General features: G+C 41.8%; 1 protein-coding gene across 1 annotated transcript in view; it reads left to right on the top strand.

Annotated features, from left to right (window-relative positions):
* Positions 1-2,807: 2,807 nt before the first annotated feature.
* foxk1 (forkhead box K1) overlaps positions 2,808-25,210 on the top strand; it is a 29,633-nt gene continuing 7,230 nt past the window's right edge. Inside the window, exons 1-6 of the mRNA XM_084085824.1 lie at positions 2,808-3,401; positions 9,133-9,342; positions 21,418-21,616; positions 22,329-22,475; positions 23,129-23,322; positions 24,842-25,014. Coding sequence (XP_083941950.1) covers positions 2,896-3,401; positions 9,133-9,342; positions 21,418-21,616; positions 22,329-22,475; positions 23,129-23,322; positions 24,842-25,014 — 1,429 coding nt within the window. The 5' untranslated portion in view covers positions 2,808-2,895. The remainder of the gene's footprint in view (positions 3,402-9,132; positions 9,343-21,417; positions 21,617-22,328; positions 22,476-23,128; positions 23,323-24,841; positions 25,015-25,210) is intronic.

The following is a 25,210-nucleotide window of genomic DNA, read 5'->3' on the forward strand; positions in this document are numbered from 1 at the left end:
CACACGCGCGCACACACGCGCGCGCACACACACACACACACACACACACACACACACACACACACACACACACACACACACACACACACACACACACACACACACACACACACACACACACACACACACACACACACACACACACTACTGTGCCAATGGCTCTATCACTTTATGACTGTGAATACACTCATTTCATTCTCTATTTCATATCCGAATGCCGCCTCCACGTGGACATCTGACTGATCACCTCCTGTTTCTTGTCATTATGTGTGACTGTGAATCTACACTCCACTGCTGGAACACTGGCACAAGCACTTTATGTATAGCCTATTACTGTATGACTGTGAATAATAATATCTCAGATTTATATAGTGCTTTTCTAAGTAACCAAAGACGCTTTACATGGGGAGGGAGATAAGAGAGAAACACACATCACTTTGCACAAATCACTAGCACTTTGAGATGTTCACAAATGTAAAGGGCATTATAAATAAAATCCATTATTAAATCCACTTTATTGGGAAAAACAGAGGAAAAAGTCATGTCTCTAGAGTCAAATCTATAAAAACAGTGGAACTTAAAACAAGGGGTATGCAGTTAGCTGAGGAAGGCAATATTAAAGAGGTGGGTTTTCAAAGATGGGAGGGTGGGGGCTTCTAAGTTCTTCTAACCATTGAATACACAATTGAATACATCCCATTGCTGTTAGTTACACTGGCACGACCACTTTATACTGTAGGACTGGGAAAACACAATTAGTTACACTGGCACTATCACTTGATGTCACTGTTTTCTCTTTTGTTTCTTTTCAATATGCTTTTTAGATACCAGTGTTTTGTTGAGATTCTGAAATAAAAAGCAGTATTTATGTATTTAGCATGTATTTAATGATGCTATATTACCTAACTTTGCAGGTGTCCCCCCAGAACCCCCTCAAGGACCCCTGGGGTCCTCGGAGCCCCCTTTGAGAACCACTGGCCAATACACCATCCACACCTGGGCAAATTACAGCCTGCACTGCCCTGCAGGCCCAGGGACAGGTTATATGAAACCTGCAAGTCCATCATTATATTAGTAGGCAACTCATTTTGCCACAACTAATTATGTCACACCAATACTTATTCTATTGATATCTTGAAATTCTATGTATTTTATTTATTTGCTCAAGAGACTGAGGCGCTCTGTGTTATTTATTATTCTTAGTTCTTATTTAACTTTCATTTTATGATGGAGGTCAATGGGTTCCTTTTTTATTTTAAGAACACACATTAGGCTATGCATATTTGATATTGTTTTTTGCTTTGTAATTTGACATTTTCCTTTCCTGAAGCTGCAATTCGTGGAAGCTTGTCCGGGAACATAAATTCACCCACTTCTTTTTACACCCTGCTGACACTGTGACAACAAACTTGTTCAACTTGGAAGTTGAAGTTGAGTTCACGTTACTACTACTACAAGTGGGCCTATAGCAAACAGAGTCCCGTTCCCCACCGAAAGGGAGATCCACTCCTTATCTTCACATTGGCCCAGAATCCATGTTGTGTTCCTCTCTCCACGGAGCACGAGCACCAGTGTTGCCATGTACGCTTATTATAAGCGACTTTGGGCTTGTGTTTCTGTAAAGTTGCTTGTAAATATTGGTAGTTGTGGGTTGCGTTTTTTTGGGCTGTTTATAAAGTGTAGTTGCTTGCCGGTATTTGGGCTTGTTTCCTAATGTTGTTTATAAACCAGCAGTTCTCAACAAGTCAAGAACCCCCAAATTAATATATGTAGGCTATTTGTCTGCGGAAACCCATCTGAAAACATTTCATGCCAACCATTGCCAGGGAACCCCATACAAGATTTGTGTTAAAATGTTTCAAAAATAGTAGTGGTACAGCAGATTATTCACTTTGTGATGCAAACATGACATTTGGCACAAATATTTGTACTTTGTATTCTTATGGAAAAAGGCGCTGGCCACTCAAAAAGCCAAGATGCCGACCATTTTTTCAAGATGTCCGCCACCTTAGCAGAGCATATAGTGATATAATCTTTCAGGTTGTGATACAAGGATGAAATTTGGCATAAAAACTCTAAGGGCCACTCTTATGGAAAAAGGCACTGGCCTCTCAAAAATCCAAGATAAAAGTAGACGAAAGATCAAAGTAGCTTCTATACCACCACCTTCATCCAGCCTGGCTGGGTCCAGGATCATTGGCATTTGATTGATCTGATGAAAGATTGGTGGCAAACATGGTGTAGCCATCATGTTGAGGAACATGATGGGTTGGAGGTGTTACTAGGGAATCATCATTATTTGTTGTCTTTCTGGACATATTGGTAACTCCTGGGAGCCATCTTGTGCCAAATTTCATCCTTGCATCACAACCTGAAAGATTATATCACTATCTGCTCTGCTAAGGTGGTGGCCATCTTGAATAAATTGTCACCATCTTGGATTTTTGAGTGGCCAGTGCCCTTTTCCATAAGGGTGGCCCTTACAGAGTATTTGTGCCAAATGTCATCATTGTATCACAACCTGAAAGATCATATCACTAGCTGCTCCGCTAAGGTGGCGGCCATCTTGGATTTCTTTTGTGGCCAGTGGTCTTTTTCCATAAGAGTGGCCCTTATACAGTATTTGTATTTCATGATTGCATCACAAAGTAAACGATTATGTCATTGACCTGCTGCACTAAAGCTCCTGAGACACTACAGCCTCATATGGCAGTAGTTGCTTCTTTTGGGCTTGTTTTCCTAGACCTGGTTGCTTATTTCTCTCTCACAATCTGGCAACGCCGATGAGCACTCCTCTGCCCCTCTGGCCGAGAGAAACAACTCTCTCACGTTGCACTGTGTGTTGAGTGTTGACCCCCCCACCCCTCCTCCTCCTCCTCGTCCCCACCAAACAACATGGCAGACTACCGGGACGACACCGGGGCTCGCGCCCTCCTAGCCCTCCAGTCCGCCCCGTGCAGCCCCGTGCGGGTCTCCCACGGCTACCACCACCACCACCAGCAGCAGCAGCCGGGAGGAGGCCTGGTGCTCTCCGCCTCCTCCATGCCCGGCGGCGGTGGAGGAGGAGTGCTGACCACGGCGGCCTCGGCCGCCCGGGACGGCGCGATGCGCCGCCTCGCGGCCCCGCCGCAGCAGGCCCTGGCCCGGCTGGAGGGCCGGGACTTCGAGTTCGTCATGCGCCAGCGGACGGTGACGGTGGGCCGCAACTCGTCGCACGGCTCCGTGGACATCAACATGGGCCACTCGAGCTTCATCTCGCGGCGGCACCTGCAGATTGCCTACGACGTGGACGAGGCCCGCGGCCACGGCGGCTTCTCGCTGCGCTGCCTGGGGAAGAACGGCGTGTTCGTGGACGGCGTGTTCCAGCGGAGGGGCGCTCCGCCGCTGCTGCTGCCCCGGGAGTGAGTTCATAACACCCCGTCACACAAGTCCCCCGACCCGCTAGCACCTTAGCTTAGCATGTTAGCATCTTAGCTTAGCATGTTAGCATGCTCCTTTTGAATAAATAGGAGAAATTAGCTCTGTGGCTAGTACCTAGCCACAGAGCTAATCTTACTAGTCACTCTAAGCTACTAGCCGCTAGTTAGCACGTTAGCATGCTCGGCTAAGTGATGAGCCGGTCTGAGTTAATGGGGGGGAATTAGCTGCTAATGTGGCTGCTAGTAGCTGCCCTAGCATACATATTCGGCCTGCTAACTAACTTAACACGCTTTAAGGCTAATGCGTGGTTTATGTTCTGTCGTACGACGGTGTCGCTCTCGTCGAAATTAGCAGATCTAATATAAGCTGTTGGATCTGCTACTTTAGGACGGAAGTGTTAAATCAGGCTTTTTTTGTTAACTTTATGCAAGTTTACACCTAAAAAAAAGTGCAACCAGGCAGCAAAAGTTTGGCATGTTTGACATAAACTGCTAGGAAACGTGTTTTAAAGTCTCATTTAAAGGCTAAATCAGCTATGCTAAATGTAAACAAACGCCTCGCCAGCAACTATATGGATATATGATTGATTCAGATGTTTTATGGAAGGAAACGCATGGTTTATGTATTTGCTGTTATATGGGTGGCTAAGGTTTGTTTACGTTTGGTGATGTTTGTAAACAGTGGAGTACAACACACCTATATTCTGTTCAGGCAGCGGCCTGTCCAAATAAAGTGCATTATTTACCCTAGTTCCCGTCTACAAACCAAACATTTACGTTTAGAATTTATTTATGTGACTTTTTAACGTTACTTTTTCAAAACAATTCCGGATCTTTTTTTATTTTTATTTATTTTGCCTGTCCAGCTCAAACCAACCATAGTATGTAGTTAAGAAAAAACAGATTGTTTTGTCATGAGATGCATTTTGTGGTGGCAGAAGTACTCACATTTTGTACATGAGTAAATAGCCGTAAGCAACGCGTTGTGAGCTTGTAGATCTGCTATTTTCAAATAGCCTAAGTATATATATAGGTGGTATATATAAGTGGTTAATGTAATTTTTTTTTAATAATGAAAACATACAAAGTAGCAAGTAACTAAGGGTTTTAATTTATTTTGCCTGTCCAGCTCAAACCAACCATAGTATGTAGTTAAGTATGTGCTCTAAGTACATTTTTACTCAAGTACATTTAGAATATACTTGGACTTTTACCTAAGTAAAACATTTGAGTACTTTTTCCACCACTGCATAGCATGTTGTTGTTGTTGTTGTTGTTTTTTACTAATAATGATTGATTTGTCATGGGATGTGTTGTAACCAGAGTGTCACGTTACGTTAGCATTTGAAGTCATGTTTAACATGCATGACGCCAGTGGCGTTTCTATGTCACTGTCTTGTGAGCCACAATGTAAACAAATAACAAAGCAGCTGTGAGTGACAGCTGTATGCATTAGATAGAGGCCTTTTTTATTGTGCCACCTTCTCACAAAGACACAGAGCCCAGAACGGTGGCCAGTGGTGTGAAGTAATTAAGTACTGCAAATATTGTACTTTTTACGCCACTACAATTATTTGAAAACTTTAGTTACTAGTTACTTTGCAGATTTAGATTATTATTACAAAACATACATTAACCACTTCAGCCCTATATACATTTTGTCCATTTGAAAATGGCCGATCTATAAGCTCAATGAGCTTGTAGATAGTCTATTTTCAAAAGATTTGTATACATGTTGAACTTGTGAAATGGGACATTCTGCACAATGAGTACTTAAACATTTGGTACTTTAAGTATATTTTGATGCCAATACTTTTGTACTTTTACTCAAGTACATTTTGAATACTGGAATTTTACTTGTAACAAGAGTATGTCTACATTGTGATATTGATGCTTTTACTTTTTCCACCACTGGCTGTTTGCGCAGTAGCTTCATTCATCCTCAGAGACTTTGACATGTTATTGATTGATTGGCCTAGCGCGTGCGTGTGTGAGCGTGCGTGTTTGTGTATACTGCTCCAAGGGGGCCGTGCCCTTGCGTCATCTGATTGGCTGTCAAAGTCTTGTTTGTGGGTGTGTCAACTGCTGCTGCAATCGGGAAGTATAATCTAACATCCTCATACCAGAGGGCCGCATGGAGTAAACACAAGACATGTGCACGCGCCCACGCACACACACACATACATACATACTATGATGGCAGGTTTCTGTAGGTTCCCTGACTGACTGACTACAGGGTTGATCTGTGGTATCTGAGGTAATTAGTGCACAGAACCAGCTTCTGTGATGGCTGGATAATTAGGCCAGTTGTGTGTGTGTGTGTGTGTGTGTGTGTGTGTGTGTGTGTGTGTGGCCTGGTTCAGCTTGGTTTAGGTTAGACTGGGGTAGGGTAGGCGATCACTCCACCCTGCTGTAGCAACGCTGGCTGGCAGTTACAGCCAACAGCTTACATCTAGGGCTGGGGCTGGGACTATATGAAAATTACATGACACGATTATTGTGGCAAAAATAATTGGTGATCAATGATATTTTTAACTTGCGTTCGGCAAAAATAGCTGATCTACAAGCTCACGTTGCAATGCGTTGTGAGCTTGTAGATCAGTTTAGTGATGTATCATGTAAACATTTCTAATGAATACTACTTTCAACTTCAACAAGCTCCTTAACGTCATTCAACTGTCTCGGGATTTTGACCAACTTCAACAAAACACTAATACTTGTTTTTGTTGCGTATTGTAAAATGAAAAGTTATGTTTTTTTTTTGTTGGTCTGTTTGGGCTGAGATAATCTGTGATGTGGATTTTGTATCATGGTTAGGCTCTGCTGTATTTTAATTGAGAGGTAATTGCACCTATTACATTTTTTGTGACTACAAAATATACACTCGAAGAAGACGTCAAATACAAAATAGGGAGATTTTCCATTTTCCTTTTTATTGTGTTTACACAACATGATTTAGAAACACAGGAAGCAGACCCTGATCCCAAAACTTTAGATCTTATCTTAATACTGTGTAACTGTCTGTGACTGCTTGGGAGGTGTCTACGGTCAACATATCCTCTTGGATTACAGTAATATACTGTTTATTATTCCATTGTGAGTGTAATAACAGTGTCACGTAAACATTACACTCAACACTGCGGATTTTACTCTGTAGTTGTACGCAGTGGTGGCAGAAGTATTCACATTTTGTACATGAGTAAATAGCCGATCTACAAGCTCACAACGCGTTGCTTTGCAACGCGTTGTGAGCTTGTAGATCTGCTATTTTCAAATAGTATATATATATAAATAAATATATATAAAGTATATATAGGTGGTATATATAAGTGGTTAATGTATGTTTTTTTTTTAAATAATCAAAATCTACAAAGTAGCTATAACTAAGGTTTTCAGATAATTGTAGTGGACTAAAAGTACAATATTTTACTCTGAGATGTAGTGGAGTAGAAGTAAAAGTATTGAAAATGAGAAACAACTCCCAGCAAAGTCAAAATACCTCAAAATTGTACTACAGTACTTGAGTACATGTACTTAGTCACTTTCCACCACTGGTTGTACGTTTCGATGAAAGAGAGAGAGAGGACTGTCTGCCTTTTATTCATGTCAGACCAATAACCAGCTGTAGACAGTCCTCATCTATTTCTGTCTGCCCACATCATCTGATGTTGTGTGTAGAAACACACGTACATTCCACACATCATCATTCATTATGCTTAAAAGACAAAGAGTAGCTGTTTTGTGAGAGCATTAACATTTTTATGAACCTAAAGACCTTCTTGTCGGTAGTATTCAAGGTATTTGTATCCAAATTACAGCTACACACACACAAGCAGTGGTGGAAAAAGTATTCGCATGTTTTACTGAAGTAAAAGTATCAATACTGCAATGTAGATTTACTCTAGTTACTTTACAACACCACTGGCACACGAGAGTGAAATTATTTTGGTTTTGGTTCCTCAACATTGTAGCAACTAGCAACAAAAGCAAAATAAAGAATTAAACATAGTGTGTTCTTCTAATACTGTGGTTGTTATCAGTCGCTTGGACATGTTATTTTCTCAAATGGTTTGTTTCTATTTATCAAATAATGTCTCACTCTACTCTCTGTGTGTGTGTGTGTGTGTGTGTGTGTGTGTGTGTGTGTGTGTGTGTGTGTCACACCCATCCCCTCTCTCCGCTGTGTTTCTCTCTTCCTCCTATTCCCCCCAGTTTCTTTTTCCACCTCTTAACCTGCACTGTTCTCCTCCTCCCGAATCCCACTTCTCCCTCCTCCTCCTCCCCATCCATTAACCGTTTAAGACCTGGAAGTGTGTCATTTTTTGATTTGAGCTAAAAAGCATTATTTTACACTTTAGGCTATTCAAAAATAGCAGATATACAAGCTCATAGCGCGGCACCGAGTGCCACGCTATGAGCTTGTAGATCTGCTATTTTTGAAAATTCGTGAAAATGTGTGCAAATCTTTGAATATATATATTTTTAAAGCGAACATTTTTAACTCACATCTTTGCTTCTGGGGGTCCCTGGAACCAAATATTTTGATGGGGGTCCGCGGCCAAATACATATCATGTTGGGGGTCCTTGACATGAAAAAGATTGAGCACCACTGATATAGAAACATACGTTTTTCAGAATACTGTTGGGATTTAGGAGACATGTAGAATCGGCTTCAGGTCTCAATGGGTTAACCTGCACTGTTCTCCTCCCGAATCCCACTTCTCCCTCCTCCTCATCTATTAACCCCTCTACTCATCCTCCTCTGTCCCGTCCGTTGTCCCGCTCGCTGCCTCTTCTTGTCACCTATTTGTTCCTATTTGTCTCATCTGTATAACCCATTAAGACCTGGAACGCATCTGTGTCACTTTAGATTTCGTTGGCTATTCAAAAATAGCAGCTTGTAGATCTTCTATTTTTGAAAAATCGTGAACATTTGTGCCAAAATATTGGATTATACATATATGTTTTAAAGCGAACGTTTGTAAAATATTTAGTTCCAGGAACCCCCAGAAGCAAAGATTTGAGTTACAAATGTCCACACAAAAAAAAGGATTTTTCAAAAATAGCAGATCTACAAGCTCATAGTGCGGTACTCGGTGCCGTGATTTGTATATCTTCTATTTTTGAATAGCCCAACGAAATCTAAAAATCACACCCTGTGTGAAGTGAGTGGTGCCTTTGATGAGCCCCGTATTGACCCCTGTATTGATGTTGTCATCAATGTTTGTGGACAGACATACATACATACATACGGACACACGGACAAAGCCAGATATAGGAGTGGTTGGCACCACTCAAAAATCACACCCAGTGTGAAGAGAGTGGTGCCTTTGAAAGTGTAACTGGTTGCATCCTTGTGTTGCAATCAGCAACAATATGTTGTCACGTGACACGTGACAACATATTGTCACGTGAAGCTTGACCAATCAGCCGTGCTCAAACATACGGACGGACATACGGACGGACGGACGGACGGACGGACGGACATACGGACACACGGGCAAAGTCAAATGTAGGAGTGGTTGGCACCACTCAAAAATGACACACAGATGCGTTCCCGGTCTTAAAGAGTTAAGACTTCTGCTGATTAGTAGTTTTCTTTGCCTACCTTTGTTGAATGCACGTATTGTAAGTCACTTTGGATAAAAGCATCTGCATAAATGACTGTAATGTAATGTCTCTCCCCTCCTCCTTCGTCCCTCTCTCTCTCCAGGTGTGTGTTCCGGTTCCCCAGCACCGTCATAAAGATCCAGTTCATGTCTCTGCTGGAGGCCAAGGAGGAGCGGGAGGAGGAGGAGCCCTCGCCGCCTCCTCGCCCGCTCTTCCCTCACATCTCGCCCCTCAAAATCAGCATTCCCACCATGCACGAAGAACACCTCAGGCCCTTCAGCCCGCCGCTGCACTCGCCCACGGGCACCATCAGGTGAGGTGGCAGCACACACACGCACGCACGCACGCACGCACGCACGCACGCACGCAAAGTTAGTTCTACGCACAGCACTTGCGGACATATACGTACGTCACATAAAATACCCCCAAAATCAACAACATAAGTAGCTTGTTGTCAGAAAAAAATCACACCCTGTGTGAAGAGAGTGGTGCCTTTGATGAGCCCCGTATTGATGTTGTCATCAATGTTTGTTTATTGGACATACATACATACATACGGACGGACACAGACAAAGTCAGATATAGGAGTGGTTGGCACCACTCAAAAACAGAACAACCAGGTGCTCACAGGAGATATAAAAAGTTAACGATAGTTAAAAGGATCAATGGTGCTCACCGATCAAACAGGATCAAACAGAGAAAAAGCAACAGTTTTCTCATAAGTTACCAAAAATAGGGACCCAAAATAAGGACGCCAGATTGAAAGTGGTTCAAGGGCAAGACTAGCCTGGTAAACCCTCCCTCCAGAAATCTCATTTCCATTTGATTTCTGGAGTGAGTCTGGCCTGATCCGCCTTTCTGCTATATTGGCTCTGTACGCCGAACTGACGAGCCTATCAGCGTCGTCGCACATCGTTCTGTGATTGACAGCGACAGTTGGCCAATCAGGTGGCGAGTTCGAGTGAACCCGAATGAAGCCGAGTGCAGCCTGAGTGCCTCCGACAAAAGACGAACGGCAGCCATTGTTGTTGTCCGAGTGCCCTCACGTCTTAGTTTCGTTTTTAAAACGGTCTCAAACTTTTTTTTTTAGGCACGGAATTTACTATTAAGATATCGTTTGGATAGAATTTAGTTGTTTAACTGCATATATGTGGTCAATTAATCATGACAGAGCCTATTTAAAAATATAAATTCAGAGAACCGGGAGGGGCGGGCTGTGACACGCATGTATCCCAATAAGGCAACCTATTTTGGGCATGGCGATCTCAAAAGTCCCGTTGCGTCATATTAGTGACGGAGGTGGTAAACATCCACTGCAATTGGCTGAAGGGGAAAAACGATCATTGGCTGAAGGGGTTGTCAGTCAACGGTATTACTCCCGCCCAACTCCAGCCCACAGCCAATATTGCAGAAAGGCGGATCAGGCCAGACTCACTCCAGAAATCAAATGGAAATGAGATTTCTGGAGGGAGGGTTTACCAGGCTAGGGCAAGACCACTTTGGTAGAGGTTTGCGTTGTGCAGTGACCTTGCCATGATGTAACTCCAAAGGTGAACAAGAAATCAAAAATGATTGCTCCATTGATTAGAAATTGATCATTCAAAATATGCTCCTCATTGACTTACATTGTACGAAACGGCTCTTTAAGTCACTCTTTTAGCACATAAACAAACGCAAACAAAGCCGATTCAGACAATATAGAGCATCACCAAACCCAGTATTGTTTTCTTTTTTTATAACAATGTTAACTTCCTGTTGATTTTACTATTTGAAGATAAGGATCCAGTGTGGGTTTTCTTCCTAATAATGAAAATGTCAAAATCAACAGGAAGTTGACATTTTGGTAATGTTCTATATTGTCTGAATCAACTGAATCACTGGAGCAATTATTTTTGATTTCTTGTCCACCTTTATTACCCAAACCCAAACTCTACCAAAGTGTTCTTGCCCTTTAAGACTCTCTTTTTAAGTCTTGGGGTTATGAAACCCTACCGTGTGTTTCTGGTGGTGTGGTGTTTCTGGTGGTGTGGTAGCTTTGGTGAAAATAGTCTGCTTACTATAATTGACTTAATTTATGTTCTATCTTACGATGGTGATCTACCAGAAGAACTACAAGTTCACTTCGCAAAGTGTTGTAGGACAGTATAAGGCAGGTTTAAGCAAAGACGGTAAACATTTCTTTATGAAGGCTTTAGGTGAAAAAATCAACCGTTTCGAAAATAAATAAACGCCACTTTATCACCACGTAATATTTGCATTCTGTGTGCATGTACTCGTGACACAAACAGCAGTTTAAATGAATGCAAATAAGCGCTCCTTGTGTGAAGGACCTTAAGAAGCACATTAGCACTGCATAGAATGCTTTCATTAATCACTAATTTTGAAAAGTGAAACCAAAAATAGTCAATTAAGAAAAGATTGAGAAAAGAGTTCAGTAAGTTCAGTAGCATTGACTTGACTATGGAGAAAATGCTATTTTCCCACGACTGGAAATAATGTGCTTTTTCTTAGCCCTGCTCATTAAGGTGTCACCACATGTTGTACATATTGACCTGGCCAGCCGTGGTGGTCATTGGAGTGTTGTCATTAGCTCGATTTTGTATCGCCATGGGATATGCTTGTCCATTTTGTCAGGGAAGCACGGACTCAGTTGTGAGTCAAGTCGCTCTGTGTGAGGGCTGGATGTGGCATGAAGAGAATGGCTCTGAGATGGACAAGTCACTGTTGTAAGCGCTTTATCCATGAACAGCACATTTGAAAATGTTTCAACATGGAAACGATTATGTCAATTATGCAAAAAGAATTGTGATTATATCTCAAATAATTACGATTAGACGATTATGTAATAATTGTGACAGGCCTATTCGTCACTGAAATACTCATGGATTAAAGTTCGATCTGAGGCTTCGTCCACACGTACACGGGTATTTTCATAAACGTAGCTTTTTATGCGTTTTGGGGGGTTCGTCCACACGCAAACGCGTTTTTGCTCCATGTAAACGCATCTTTTGGAAAACTCCTGCCACAGTGTAGATTTTTAAAAACTCCGGCTATGTGTTCCCGTGTGGACACGGTAAACGGAGTTTTTGCATGGGTCGTGTAACGTTTAGCCGTTGTCGTGTGGACAGAGAGATTTTTTTAAACAGGGCCGTGTAGACGCGGAGGTTTTCAAAAACGAAAACGAAATATCTGCGTTTATGAAAATACCCGTGTACGTGTGGACGAAGCCTGAAAGTCTCCTTTTTAAAGGAGTAGTTCACCCAAAAAATGACTTATTTTCTATCAATTACACACCCCATGAAGCATTGAGATTTTTAAAAAGTTTTTGTCGGATTCCTAAACCAATAATTTGTTTTCCTACAATTAACCAACCAATTATTTTCCTACTGAAAATACACCCGGTCATCAAATTATTGGCAAAGAGAAAAAAATACTCCATAAATTCAAGGCTACATGGGGTGTGTAATTGAAAGAAAAAAAGTATTTTTTTCTGTGAACTATTCCTTTAAAGTCTTGGGGCGATGAAACCGCACGTACGCAAGTGTTTCAGTCAGTGCGGTAGCTTTGGTGGAAATGCGTTTCCTCCTACTGTGTAGTAGTAGTGTGTGTGTGTATGTTCTGCCTTCTCTGTTCTGCATGTGCTGCTGCATGCAGCACACAGCAGCACATGTTGCTGTGTGTCTGTGACTGTCTAGCAAGCAAGCATGAATGAGAAAACGTGGTTGGTGTGTGCGCCCTCTGGTGGCGCTGTTCCTCCTAGTATGCAGCCAGTCCACCAATGTGAGCTTGTGTACACACACCTTATATGGAAGAGCTGCAGCTTCCAGCCATGTGATTGGCTCTAGGGCAGATTGTTTTGCCTGCGGACCTTTTTTTTTCTTTTCTTTTTCTTTTTTCTTTTCCGTCCAGTTGTGGCTTCCTTTCGAAGAGCCCCTGACACCTCCCCCTCGCCCTTCAACCCCTACTCTCTCACACATGCACACGCACACACACACACACACACGCATAACAAAGTTAGACGCTCTCCACCACTTTTAACTGTGGCCTTTTTCGGGCAGACTCTTGCTGACACTTTAAGCAACAGCGCCCACATTATACACAAAGGAGGCGTGATGTACACACACACACGGATGCTCAAAACAATAACACTGGGGTCACAAGGTGACATTTAGAGTCACTTGTCCTGTTAAACAAGTTAATTGTGGTTACATTAACACTCAGGATTTTGCGGAGCATGTTAGCAGCATTCTCTCTCTGTCACCTGGACTCTCATATGAAGAAAGGTAGCCAAGCTACTTAACCCTATTCAAAAATAGCAGATATACAAGCTCATAGCAGATCTGCTTTTTTTTTTTAAATCTTTTTGTGAAAAACATTTGTGCAAATCTTTTGAATATGGTACATATATTGTTTGAAACATTTTTTAACTAAAATCTTTGCTTCTGGGGCGTGCGTCCCTGGAACAAAACCTTTTCATGTCAAGGACCCCCAAAATGATATGTTTTTGACCACTGACCCCCATCAAAATATGTTGTTCCATGGACACCCCCAGAAGCAAAGATGAATAAAAATAGCAGATCTACAAGCTTGTAAACACGGCACTATGAGCTTGTAGATCTGCTATTTTTGAATAGCCAAAGTATAAAATTTGACTAAAATAAAAAAATGACACATATGCGTTCGCGGATTGAATGGATTAAAGTGGTGGCAAGGCAGTGTGTTTGTGTGTAATGTAATATGGGATTAGAGTGACTGTCGTTAAAGTGTTGTTGATGTGCGTTTTGGGCATAAATGTGTCCGGTTTTAATTGTGAGATGTATTGTCTGCCTTACACCACTACCCCACACACACACACACACACACACACACACACACACACACACACACACACACACACACACACACACACACACACACACACACACACACACACACACACACACACACACACACACACACACACACACACACACACACACACACACACACACACACACACACACACACACACACACACACACACACACACACACACACACACACACACACACACACACACACACACTCCCATAACTATGAGTCACTGATGCCAAAGGCAAATCAAAACACACGTACTCGCTCGCCCAGAAACCACTGTTTACTTTAGAGGAAGAAGCAGGTGTGTGTGTGTGTGTGTGCGCGCATGCTTGCATGTGTTTGTGTATGTATGCGTTATGTAATGTGTTATTATTACTGTGTAGTTGTGTTCTCAGTCAAAGCGGCTACAGATAAAACCTAGTTAATAATTTGCCTGCATTGTGTGTGTGTGTGTGTGTGTGTGTGTGTGTGTGTGTGTGTGTGTAGCAGAGGGTTAATGTTCATTTTATGTACTTAAAGACCTATCGACCTGAGCTACAATGATCTCACCAAACCAAGCAGCTGAACTGTGTGTGTGTGTGTGTGTGTGTGTGTGTGTGTGTGTGTGTGTGTGTGTGTGTGTGTGTGTGTGTGTGTGTGTGTGTGTGTGTGTGTGTGTGTGTGTGTGTGTGTGTGTGTGTGTGTGTGTGTGTGTGTGTGTGTGTGTGTGTGTGTGTGCGCGGTTTAAGCCAGTGATTCCAAGCCTGGGGACCGGGGCCTACTGGTGGGATGTGAGGATATTGCAAGTGGGCCCACAAATAATTGGCAAAACACTAAGATTTGAACGATAATATAACATTAATATTTTAAGAAATAATGTAAAAAAATAAAAAATAAATCATGGTATCCATTCTTTTTGGTTTTCATTGTGATACTTAAGTAAATACATAGGAACTTAAATTAAACTACATGAAATAGGAACTTTGAGTCAACTACATTAGTCGGATCAATTGATTGATCATAAACCCATTAACACTGTGTCACGCACCTGTGTCACTTTAGATTTCTTTGGCTATTCAAAAATAGCAGATATACAAGCTCATAGCGCACCTGATAAGATTTAGATAACATTTTTAAGAATCTCCTCAGGTCTTAATGGGATGCGGCCATTTGACCCAGTAACAGTTATGTGGTCAAATGGGTGGACTGTAAAAGCTTTCGAGGGTCTTTTTGTAAGTGGGACGGACCTGATCCAGAAAAGGTTGGGAACCCATATTTTAAAACCATGTCAGGTCAGCATGGTTAGGTTACATAACCGTGCTCAGCCAAACCGATCAGTGGGAGGGCTTTAACCATAGTTATAATATATCTAGAGGGCGGGTTGCCCCCCCCCCCCCCCCCCTTTGAAGCACCCTGAAGTCTGCTGGGAGTATAATATTGGGTCCATTGGGTCTATGCCAGAGTCTGAAGGAAGTACCAATATTGGGTCCTGAGCAGGCGCACAAACGGTAGATGCACGCGCAGTAGCATTTTAAATGCGGAAGTGTTGCTATCCCAGATTTGGCGACGGCCGCTTCACTGTTCTACCGCGGCTCTGGGGGCTTGACTTTAACCCATTAAAACCGCACTATGTGCTTGTAGATCTGCAATTTTGTGCAAATATTTGTGCAAATCCTTGAATATACATATTTTTTTAAAGCGAACATTTGTAACTCAAAACTTTGCTTCTGGGCAAAATATTTTCAGATGGGGGTCAGATGGGGGCCAAATACAAATAATTTTGGAGGTCCTTGAACCACTTATATGGCAGCAATATTTTTTTCAGAAAAATTATGACATTTTGTTAAGACATGTAAATAAGAAAGGGGTTGTGCATCAACAATGGGTGGTCTTAGTGTGTGCTAGACCCAAAATCCAGCATACACATCAAAAGTAGGAATTTGAAAAAATTACAAAAAAGATAGTACATCCAAAATTTCAAATCAATGGAGGACAAAGTATTCACATTTTTATTCATTTTTATTGGCACATACCAATAAACGAACGCTTACGCGTTTTGGCTATGAGTCTTCATCAGAGCATTGTTAAGACATGTTTCAGTTACAAATGTTCACTTTAAAAATATGTATATTCAAAGATTTGCTCAAATTTTCACAATGTTTTTAAAAAAATCGCAGATCTAACAAGCTCATTGCACGGCACTCAGTATATCTGCTATTTTTTGAATAGCCAAGGAAATCTTAAAATGACAGAAATGCGTTTCTGGATTGATTGGGTTAATGGTGGAGGTATTCAATGATTGGGTTTAGGCTCGCCTGCGGTCACAGAGAGTCAACACAACATGCACGTCTGAATATTTACTACTTACTGGACAGTTGAGGAGAGAAAACTAGATAGTAGTACATTTCCAGATCCACAACTATTCATAGAAGACTACAGTTGTTGTTGACCTAGACACTCGCATTCAATTGCATGTTATCACATCGCTGATTACAGGCTATTTGGGGTAAATAGCTGAGGTTCTCACCAGACATTTTTGTGTAAAATATAGACGTAAGGCGGATAGGCAAGTCAGCAAAGCAGCACTCTTTTACTTTACAATGCAAAACAAAAGGTTCTGGTCAACGCATATGTTCATTTTTGTTATAATGCCTATATTAACCCATTAAGACCTGGAACGCATCTGTGTCGTTCTTTGATTTGAGCTAAAAAGCATTTTTACACTTTGGCTATTCAAAAATAGCAGATATACAAGCTCATAGCGCGGCACCGAGTGCCGCGCTATGAGCTTGTAGATCTGCTATTTTTGAAAAATCGTGAAAATGTGTGCACATCTTTTAATATATATATTATTTTAAAGCGAACATTTTTAACTCAAGTCTTTGCTTCTGGGGGGATCCCTGGAACACAATATTTTGAGATGCGGGTCCGCGGCCAAATACATATCATTTTGGGGGTCCTTGACATGAAAAAGTTTGAGAACCACTGATATAGAAACATACGTTTTTCAGAAAACTGTTGGGATTTGGAAGACATTAGTAAGAATCGCCCGATCTTAATGGGTTAACTCCTTGACTGCCACAGTCAATTCCGGGTCGTCATCAGGCAGTGAAAGCATCATTCATAGGGTAGATAACAGCGCCATCTCCAAAAGGTTAGCGACACCCACAGTCACAATAACAGAGGGAGCGTTAACAACAATTTGGTACCACCCACCCATAAAACAAACATGGGCAAATTCTCCTTCTACACCACTGCCACCCAGGATTGGAATAGTCTAACCCCATCCCTCAAAAAATGCAGTTCGCTGGGCTCATTTAAAAGAGCCTTAAAAAAAATCACCTTTCAGGAGGCCCAAAGAGGAGGTAGTACCATTTTCCCGTTAGACAGCCGACCCCCCCCCCCCCCCTGTTCTTGTACATATCTTTCCCCCCCCTTTTTTTATTTTTTTGTTGTACATAGTGTTATCTTTTTTGCTGTTTTTTTTGTAATATTCGAACTATGGTGCCACTATATATGTCTATGAATTGAATACCACAGCCCTCATTGGAAACAAGTCCGCAAGGACTTTTATGAACGGACCTGTTAGACAAAGTATTTTAAATGTAACTGTGCTGTTTTACATTTTTTCAATCTGGTGCAAAACCACAGAAAACAAAAACTTGTCAGTGGCAGGCTGCGCCTTGGCAGAATCTGACCAGGGAAATCGTCCGTGGCAGGCAAAGAGCCAATGTTGACCCGGAGCTCCTCATTCCTATCTTTTGACCAAACTCTTAACTCATTCAGTGCCACTGGACGTCTAAAACGTCCGCGCTAATATAAGCCCCGAGTGCCACTGGACGTCTAAAACGTCCGCGCTAATATGCTTTATGTGGATTTGAACCCTTACACTTTATGGTAGTTGCGGTACCAATGAACCACCCGAGCGACAAACTCCTGTAACCTTTTTTCCCTTCTGTTTCTCTCATCAAGGCTGCCAGTCACCTATAGAGTATAATTACATTGAACTGTTGCTGTTGTCATGGCTGCCAGTTCCCAAGTGATGTTGTGTGGGAGTCCCGCCTGCTCCAGATCGTACTGAATAACTGCTAGTTTGCATAGCGTTTTCAGGCTAGGACGTAAGTCTAAGATCTGTAAGATGGGCTGTGCATCGGTTGTGTATCCTCCAAAGAGGATGATACGATCCCTCACCATGCAGCACCACCTACCAGAACTCCAATCCTGGCCTGTCCCCTTGGGCTCAAGCTTCTTCCAAGAGAAAGTCTTGGAATTGAACTTCCACAGATCATTAGACTGCCACTCAAACATACTGTTATCTACAAATATGTGCAGCTCTCCATTGTAGGCAAAGGCTGAAGGACCCACACTTCCATCTGGAAGATGCTGTGGAAAAGGCGTGTTTAGCCAGCAGTCGGTCTCTGTGTCAAACACACTGATGTTGTTGTTGAATTCCTCCCGAAAGCCCTCAAATACAAACATCTTTGTTCCAATGATGGTGGCAGAGTGACCCCCTGCATCAGGTGGTCGAGTTCCTCTGGTGTTAATTAAAGACCAGAACATTGTGTTGGTGTCCAACTTGTAGATGTCATTAAGGAGTCCAGTCTTGCGGTATCCTCCATAGATAAACATGATCTTCCCCAAGACACAGGCTGAGTGGCCGCTTCTCGTTTCTGGACGAAACCAATAAATCACCAGCTTTAACCATCTGTGGGTGTCAACATCAAATGCATAAATAACATTGTCCCCGTCGTTCCCTCTGAAGGAATCCCAGCTCCTGTTGGCATACTGGGATCTCTTACAATTCACTACACCCCCCCCAGATGTAGACGATAGACTCTATCAGCACAGCTGTGTGGCCGTGGCGCATGGAGGGAACCTCAACAGGACGTCTTCCTCTTCTAGATGTCACTGGGGATAACTTCATCCAGCGTAAAGTCACTGTGTTGAAGACACTCACATCAATCTGATCCATGTAGGATTTGTCGTCATTGTATCCTGCAAAGTAATACACCTTGTCCCCCGCTGGCACAGCAGAAATATCAAGTGACCCTGGTCCTCTTTCCGGATTGACCGGACCCCTTTTCGTGGGCAACGTCCACACCGACCAGAACATCTCTGTCCGTCCCCTCAGTCCTTCTCTCGATGTGCGTAACATCTTATATAGGTTGATCAGAGCTTTGTTCTGATATCACGCACAACACAAACCATTGGCATGTGTAGCAACACCGATTCATGCCTGGGCATTAACAACGTCTGAATTGTGAAAGTCGACGTCTGTCAGTGAAGTCAAAATAGTTTTGACGCATGTTTTGATGACATCTACACATTGACACACAAGAAGGGGGGGGGGGACCACACAGACTGCTGTCCAATAATGAGCAGCAGCTCAGTGCGTGTGTGTGACTATAAAACCCATTTTAGTTGAATCGAGATTAAACCTGCACTGGAATAGTGAACTTTCTTTCGGCATGAACAGTGATCAGTTTCTAGTTTTCTTTCATTCTGGTATCTGTCTGTATGGATTCTCTAGTCAAGTCAGTAGCATGTCTTTTCAGAATTTCTTATCTCATTGATCCGACCCAGGGTTCTAATATTATTAAGTAAATGGAGATGAATGAGATTAGAAAGAATATAAATGACATGCATACTCTCTTTAGATAGACATCTTCCAGCATGGGATCTGTAGTTGTCTTTGCTCCCTTTGTATCTAAGTATAATGATATATACAGTGGGTAAAAGTGTCGAACGTAACTGGAAAACTTTGGGCTCATTCAGTTATGTCAGCGATTATGACATGAACTGAGATTCTGAACATAACTGCTTCGCACGATGCTTGAACTTCTTTCATCTACGAGAGTTATGTAATTTCTCCAAACACAAAAGTGTAGTACAACTGGCAAAATGCATCAACGTCTGTGTTTATTTATACCTCTTAGATTACTTTTCTATTCAGCATTTGCATTCAAAACAGTACTTATTCTCACCAGTTCCCAGCAGCCTCAAGTGGGAAACAGGGCTTTAACCCATTAAGACCGGGAAAGCATGTGTGTAATTTTTTGGATTTCTTTGGGCTTTTCAAAAAATTGCAGATCTACAAGCTCATAGCGCTGCACAGAGTGCCGTGCTATGAGCTTGTAAATCTGCAATTGTTTGAAACATTGTGAAAATCTTTTGATATAATCTTTATCTATCTCTCTATCTATCTCTATACATTTATATTTTTAAAGTGAACATTTGTAACTCATATCTTTGCTTCTGGGGATTCTACAAATGTCTTCTAAATCCTAACTGTGTTGCTATAATCAGTGGTTCTCAAAACATTTTCGTGTGAAGTGCCAAAAGTATATGTATTTGGCCGCGGACCCCATCTAAAAATAATTTGAACCCCCCCAAAGATTTGAGTTACAAATGTTTGTTTAAAAAATATATATATATATATTCAAAGATTTGCACAAATTCTCAATTTTTTTTTAATGTGTTTTTGAAATCTTAAAATGACACAGATGCGTTCCCGGTCTTAATGGATTAAACATGAACCCTAGCGTCCCTCAGCAGGGTCACTAACATAAACAAAGACCCCACACACCCTGGCCACCACCTCTTTGAGCTGCTGCTGCCCCCTGCAGGCGGTATAGGTCAGTCAGAACACGCACCACTAGATTCAGCAATAGCTTCTCTCCCAAATCCATCCGCACACCTAACTGGAAACAAACAAACAAAACAACTTGACTTGACATTACCTATTAACATGATATGATATGATAGTAGTATATGAATATCACTTTTTCCATTGTATTTTATGTTTTTTGATTGTGTGTTCGGTTGTGTCTGTGTCTTGTGTTTTTATGCAGTGAAATTACACCAACAGAGTGGCAATATAATTGTGTCGAATGCTTTTATGTGTTATGATAATGGCATATAAGACTATCATAACTACATATATTGTATAGTATTTTCTGAACGACAACTAGGTTACCATCAAATGTTATTTTTCTAATATTGCAACAAAAGCTAAGTTTGCCATCAGCTGAGGTTCCTCTGAACTAGTGTTGATTTTGACAGCAAATTTGTATTCAGTGTTAGTCATAGTCTTTTGAATCAAATTCCATTTAGTTTTAGTCATATTTCAGTCATCTGAAATGTTTCACTAGTCTAGTTTTAGTCAACTAAAATGTATTTTGGCGGTGCCTTGATGGCGTCGTAATGGCTGATTTTGCACTTGGTTGCATGCTGAAAATAGCCGATCTACAAGTGAGCTTGTAGATCTGCCATTTTCAGAGAGCAGCACCCGAGCGCAACCAAGGATAAAATGACTTGTCTTTTAGTTCTACTGGATCTCTTCTCCACTAGTCCCTCACTAACATTTTAGTCTAGTTTTTATTTGTTGAGGAAACTGTCAATATATTTAGTCTTAGTTTTAGTCATCGTAGCTTTTAATTTTTATTTAGTTTTCGTCAGTGAAAAAAAGGTAGTCGACAAACATTTTTCGTCATAGTTTTAATCGACGAAATCAACTCTGCTCTGAACATGGTCTCCTCTCCTCTCTCCACAGTGTTCCTAACTCCTGCCCTGCCAGTCCACGAGGGGCAGGGTCTTCAGGATATCGCTACGGGCGCAACGTAACCTCTGACCTCCAATTAGCAGCCGAGTATGCCGCCAAGGCCGTGTCCGAGCAACGGCGAGCTGTTGCCGAGCAACGGGGGGGAGGAGCTGACATGCGAGGGGACCTGGCCGGTGGGGACAGTCCCAAGGTAAATACGTGTCCACCTAAAAGGGCGAGAACACTTTGGTAGATGTTTGGGGTCGTGTAGTTACCTTGCCATGATGTAACTCCAGAGGTGGGGCAGCAAGAAATCATAAATGGTTGCTCCATTGATTAGAAATTGATCTTTCAATTCGATCATTGACTTAAATTGTACGGTAACAGCTCTCAAAGTCAGTCTATTAGCCAGTAAACAAACACACAAAGCTGATTCAGACAATATAGATCATCACAAAACCCAGTACTGTTTTTTTTTTAAATCCAAATGTCAACCTCCTGTTGATTTTACTATTTGAATATCCGGATCCAGTCCGGTTTTCTTCCTAATAAAATGGCAAAATCAACAGGAAGTTGACATTTTTATTAAAAAACAAACAGTACTGGGTTTGGTGATGTTTTATTTTGTCTGAATCTGCTTTGTTTGCTTTTGTTTACGTGCTAAAAGAGTCTCTTTGAGAGCTGTTTCACCGTAAGTATGTATGTAAGTAAACGAGGAGCATATCTTGAATGATCAATTTTTAATCAATTTTTGATTTCTTGTCCACCTTTTGGGAGTTACATCATGGCAAGGTAACTACACCACCCAAGCCCATAACATCAAAACCTTACTGTCCCTAATGTTATTAGCTCTCAGACCCCAGGGTAAACGTACTGTAGCCCACCATGTTTACATGTTAACGTTGTTGTCATTGTGTCTCCAGGATGAGTCCAAGCCACCCTACTCCTACGCGCAGCTGATAGTCCAGGCCATCTCCTCGGCCCCAGACAGGCAGCTGACACTAAGTGGCATCTACTCCCATATCACCAAACACTACCCTTACTATCGCACCGCTGACAAGGGCTGGCAGGTACGTACATACGGCCCTCTGGCTTAGCTTGTGCGGGTACCTGCACAGAAAAATTATGTCAATAAATGTTTTTTTTATTTTTTTTTTATTCAAGATTCTTTGAAAATAGCAGCTTGACGCGTTGTGAGCTTGTACAGTAGATCCCCTTTGTTTATTTTTTAGCCGAGGTTTAAAAGGGTAAAAGTTGCTGGGGACCCCCTGGAACCTCCTCAAGGAACTCTATGGGTGCCCCCGGACCCCCACGATAAGAACCACTGGTCTGTTCTCCAGGGGGTCCCCAGCAAAATGGTTAACATAGCATCACAATCATCTTAACCACTTTATCCATTTATATGTTGGCTATTTAAAAATAGCAGATGTACAAGCTCACAGCGCAATGATTTTGCGAATAGTTTTAGTTTTGATGATAATTCATATCATCCCAAAAATAAACGAAAACTAAGGGCATTTTGTCTATAATTTCAGTTTGTTTTAGTTAGTTTTGTAAACACCAAGATACAGTTTCAGTTATTGTTTGTTTTTTATTCTAGTTTTTATTTAGTTCAGTTAACGAAAGTCTTTTCAATTTTAGTTTTCGTTATTTCGTTAGTTTCCGTTAACTATAATAACCTTGGTCCCAACCCCTCCCCCCCGCCCCCCCCTCCTCTGTCCAGAACTCGATCCGACACAACCTGTCTCTGAACCGCTACTTCCTGAAAGTGGCGCGCTCTCAGGACGAGCCGGGCAAAGGCAGCTTCTGGCGCGTGGACTCTGCCTCCGAGAGCAAGCTGGTGGAGCAGGCCTTCAGGAAGAGGAGGCAGAGGGGCGTGGCTTGCTTCAGGACGCCCTTTGGACCCCTCTCTTCCAGGTATAGGACTCTAAATCAAACAACACACGAACGCATGTGCGCGCGCACACACACACACACACACACACACACACACAGTCTGGTCTTGTTTTGACTCAGTTTAACCCTATCCTCTCTTGCTTCTCCTCCTGGCTGACATGTGATTGGATAGAACAAAGTAAGTGGGGATTTGTAGACCATCTCTATTATTAGTGCTGCACGATGTTGGGAAAACATCCGGATATGCTATAGCCAGTGGTGGAAAAAGTGCTCACATGTTTTACTTCAATCAATATGGCCTTGTTGAAATACTCTGTTACAGGTAAAAGTCCGGAATTAAAAATGTACTTGAGTAAAACTGCAAAAGTATTGGTATCAAAATGTACTTAAAGTAACAAAAGTAGAAAGTACTCATTATGTCCCGTTTCAAAAGATCTACAAGCTCACAATGCGTTGCAACGCTTCACATTGTGAGCTTGTAGATCAGCTATTTTCATATTGCCGAATTGTATGTAAGGCTGAAGTGGGTAATGTATGTTTTGTAATGATTATCAAAATCTACAAAGTATCTAGTAACTAAGGTTTTCAAATAATTGTTGTGGAGTAAAACTATAATATTTGCCTTTGAGATGTAGTGGAGTGAAAGTACTGAAAATTGGAAATGCTCCAGTAAAGTAAAAATACCTCAAAATTGTACAGTGCTTGAGTAAATGTACTTGTTACTTTACACCACTGGCTATAACATTGTTGAATATTACGATGGCAATTTGGCAATATGACTCGCGATAACTAAACGCATACACGGTTTTAATGTCTTCAGGTTTGCTGCTAATATAGAACCCAGGCAATGAAGACCCTACTGTACTGACAATGACTATATATACACACCACTAACTGAGCAATACAGTTTCTCACTGCTCCGCTTAGAAAACCAAAATATCCTTTTATACCTGGTTTGTTGAAATGAATACAAACCTGAAAACATGTTAAGTTATCTATTTTGCAATATGTAAAAGTCTTGCGATTGTAGGCATGTAACGATTTAGCGTAAATCGATTTAAACTGGTGACAATTTAAATCGATTTGATAAAAAATGTATTGCGATGCAAACAGCAGAGGGCGTGTAAAAAAAAAAAGAGAAGAAAATACAGGATCTTTGTAAGAGAATTGATTAAAAAAAACTACTGAACAGAGGATAAGAGAAAACACAGTATTGTAAAAAATAAAATAAGAAAATACTGGAACATTTGTCTGGAAAATGATTTTGTGTGAAAAATCGTGGCGTGGACCTAGTATCATGCATTGTGCATGTTGCTTTTGCGATGGCGATATATTGTGCAGCCCTAATTTCTTTTCAGCAGGACGTCCTGGCAGTGGAACATCTTTTACACGTTTCTAAGCAGTCTCTGTGTGTGTTTAGGCGTTGTCCGTGTTATGTTACTTCTGTGAGCAGGATAGTTTTAGTGTCACTCATCGCTTTTCTCTCTTCTTTTCTGTCCCTCCTGTGTCTCTTTCGCTCTTTCTGCCTGTTCTACCCCAGGAGTGCCCCGGCGTCCCCTACCCACCAGGGCCTTCTGTCTCCGCCCTCCAGCGGACTGCAGACCCCGGAGTGTTTGAGTCGAGAGGGCTCACCGGTCCCCCACGACCACCACGAGCAGCTGGCCCACAAGCTGGCCTCTGTACCGGAGTACCGGTACTCCCAGAGCGCCCCAGGTGAGGCACACACGTGCAGTAATTGGGAGAGCTTGCAGTTTTGTTCACTAGAAACCTCAGTGTTGATTTTGACAGCAAATTTTGATTTAGTTTTAGTCATATTTTTGTCATCTGAAATGTTTTAGTTTTTGTCGACTAAATATAAGAGTATAGTCGACTAAATCTACAGTTGATTTAGTCGACAAACAAATATTTT

The sequence above is a fragment of the Gymnoscopelus microlampas genome, assembly GCF_963454915.1.
Source record: "Gymnoscopelus microlampas genome assembly, chromosome: 2".
Classification (NCBI taxonomy): domain Eukaryota; kingdom Metazoa; phylum Chordata; class Actinopteri; order Myctophiformes; family Myctophidae; genus Gymnoscopelus; species Gymnoscopelus microlampas.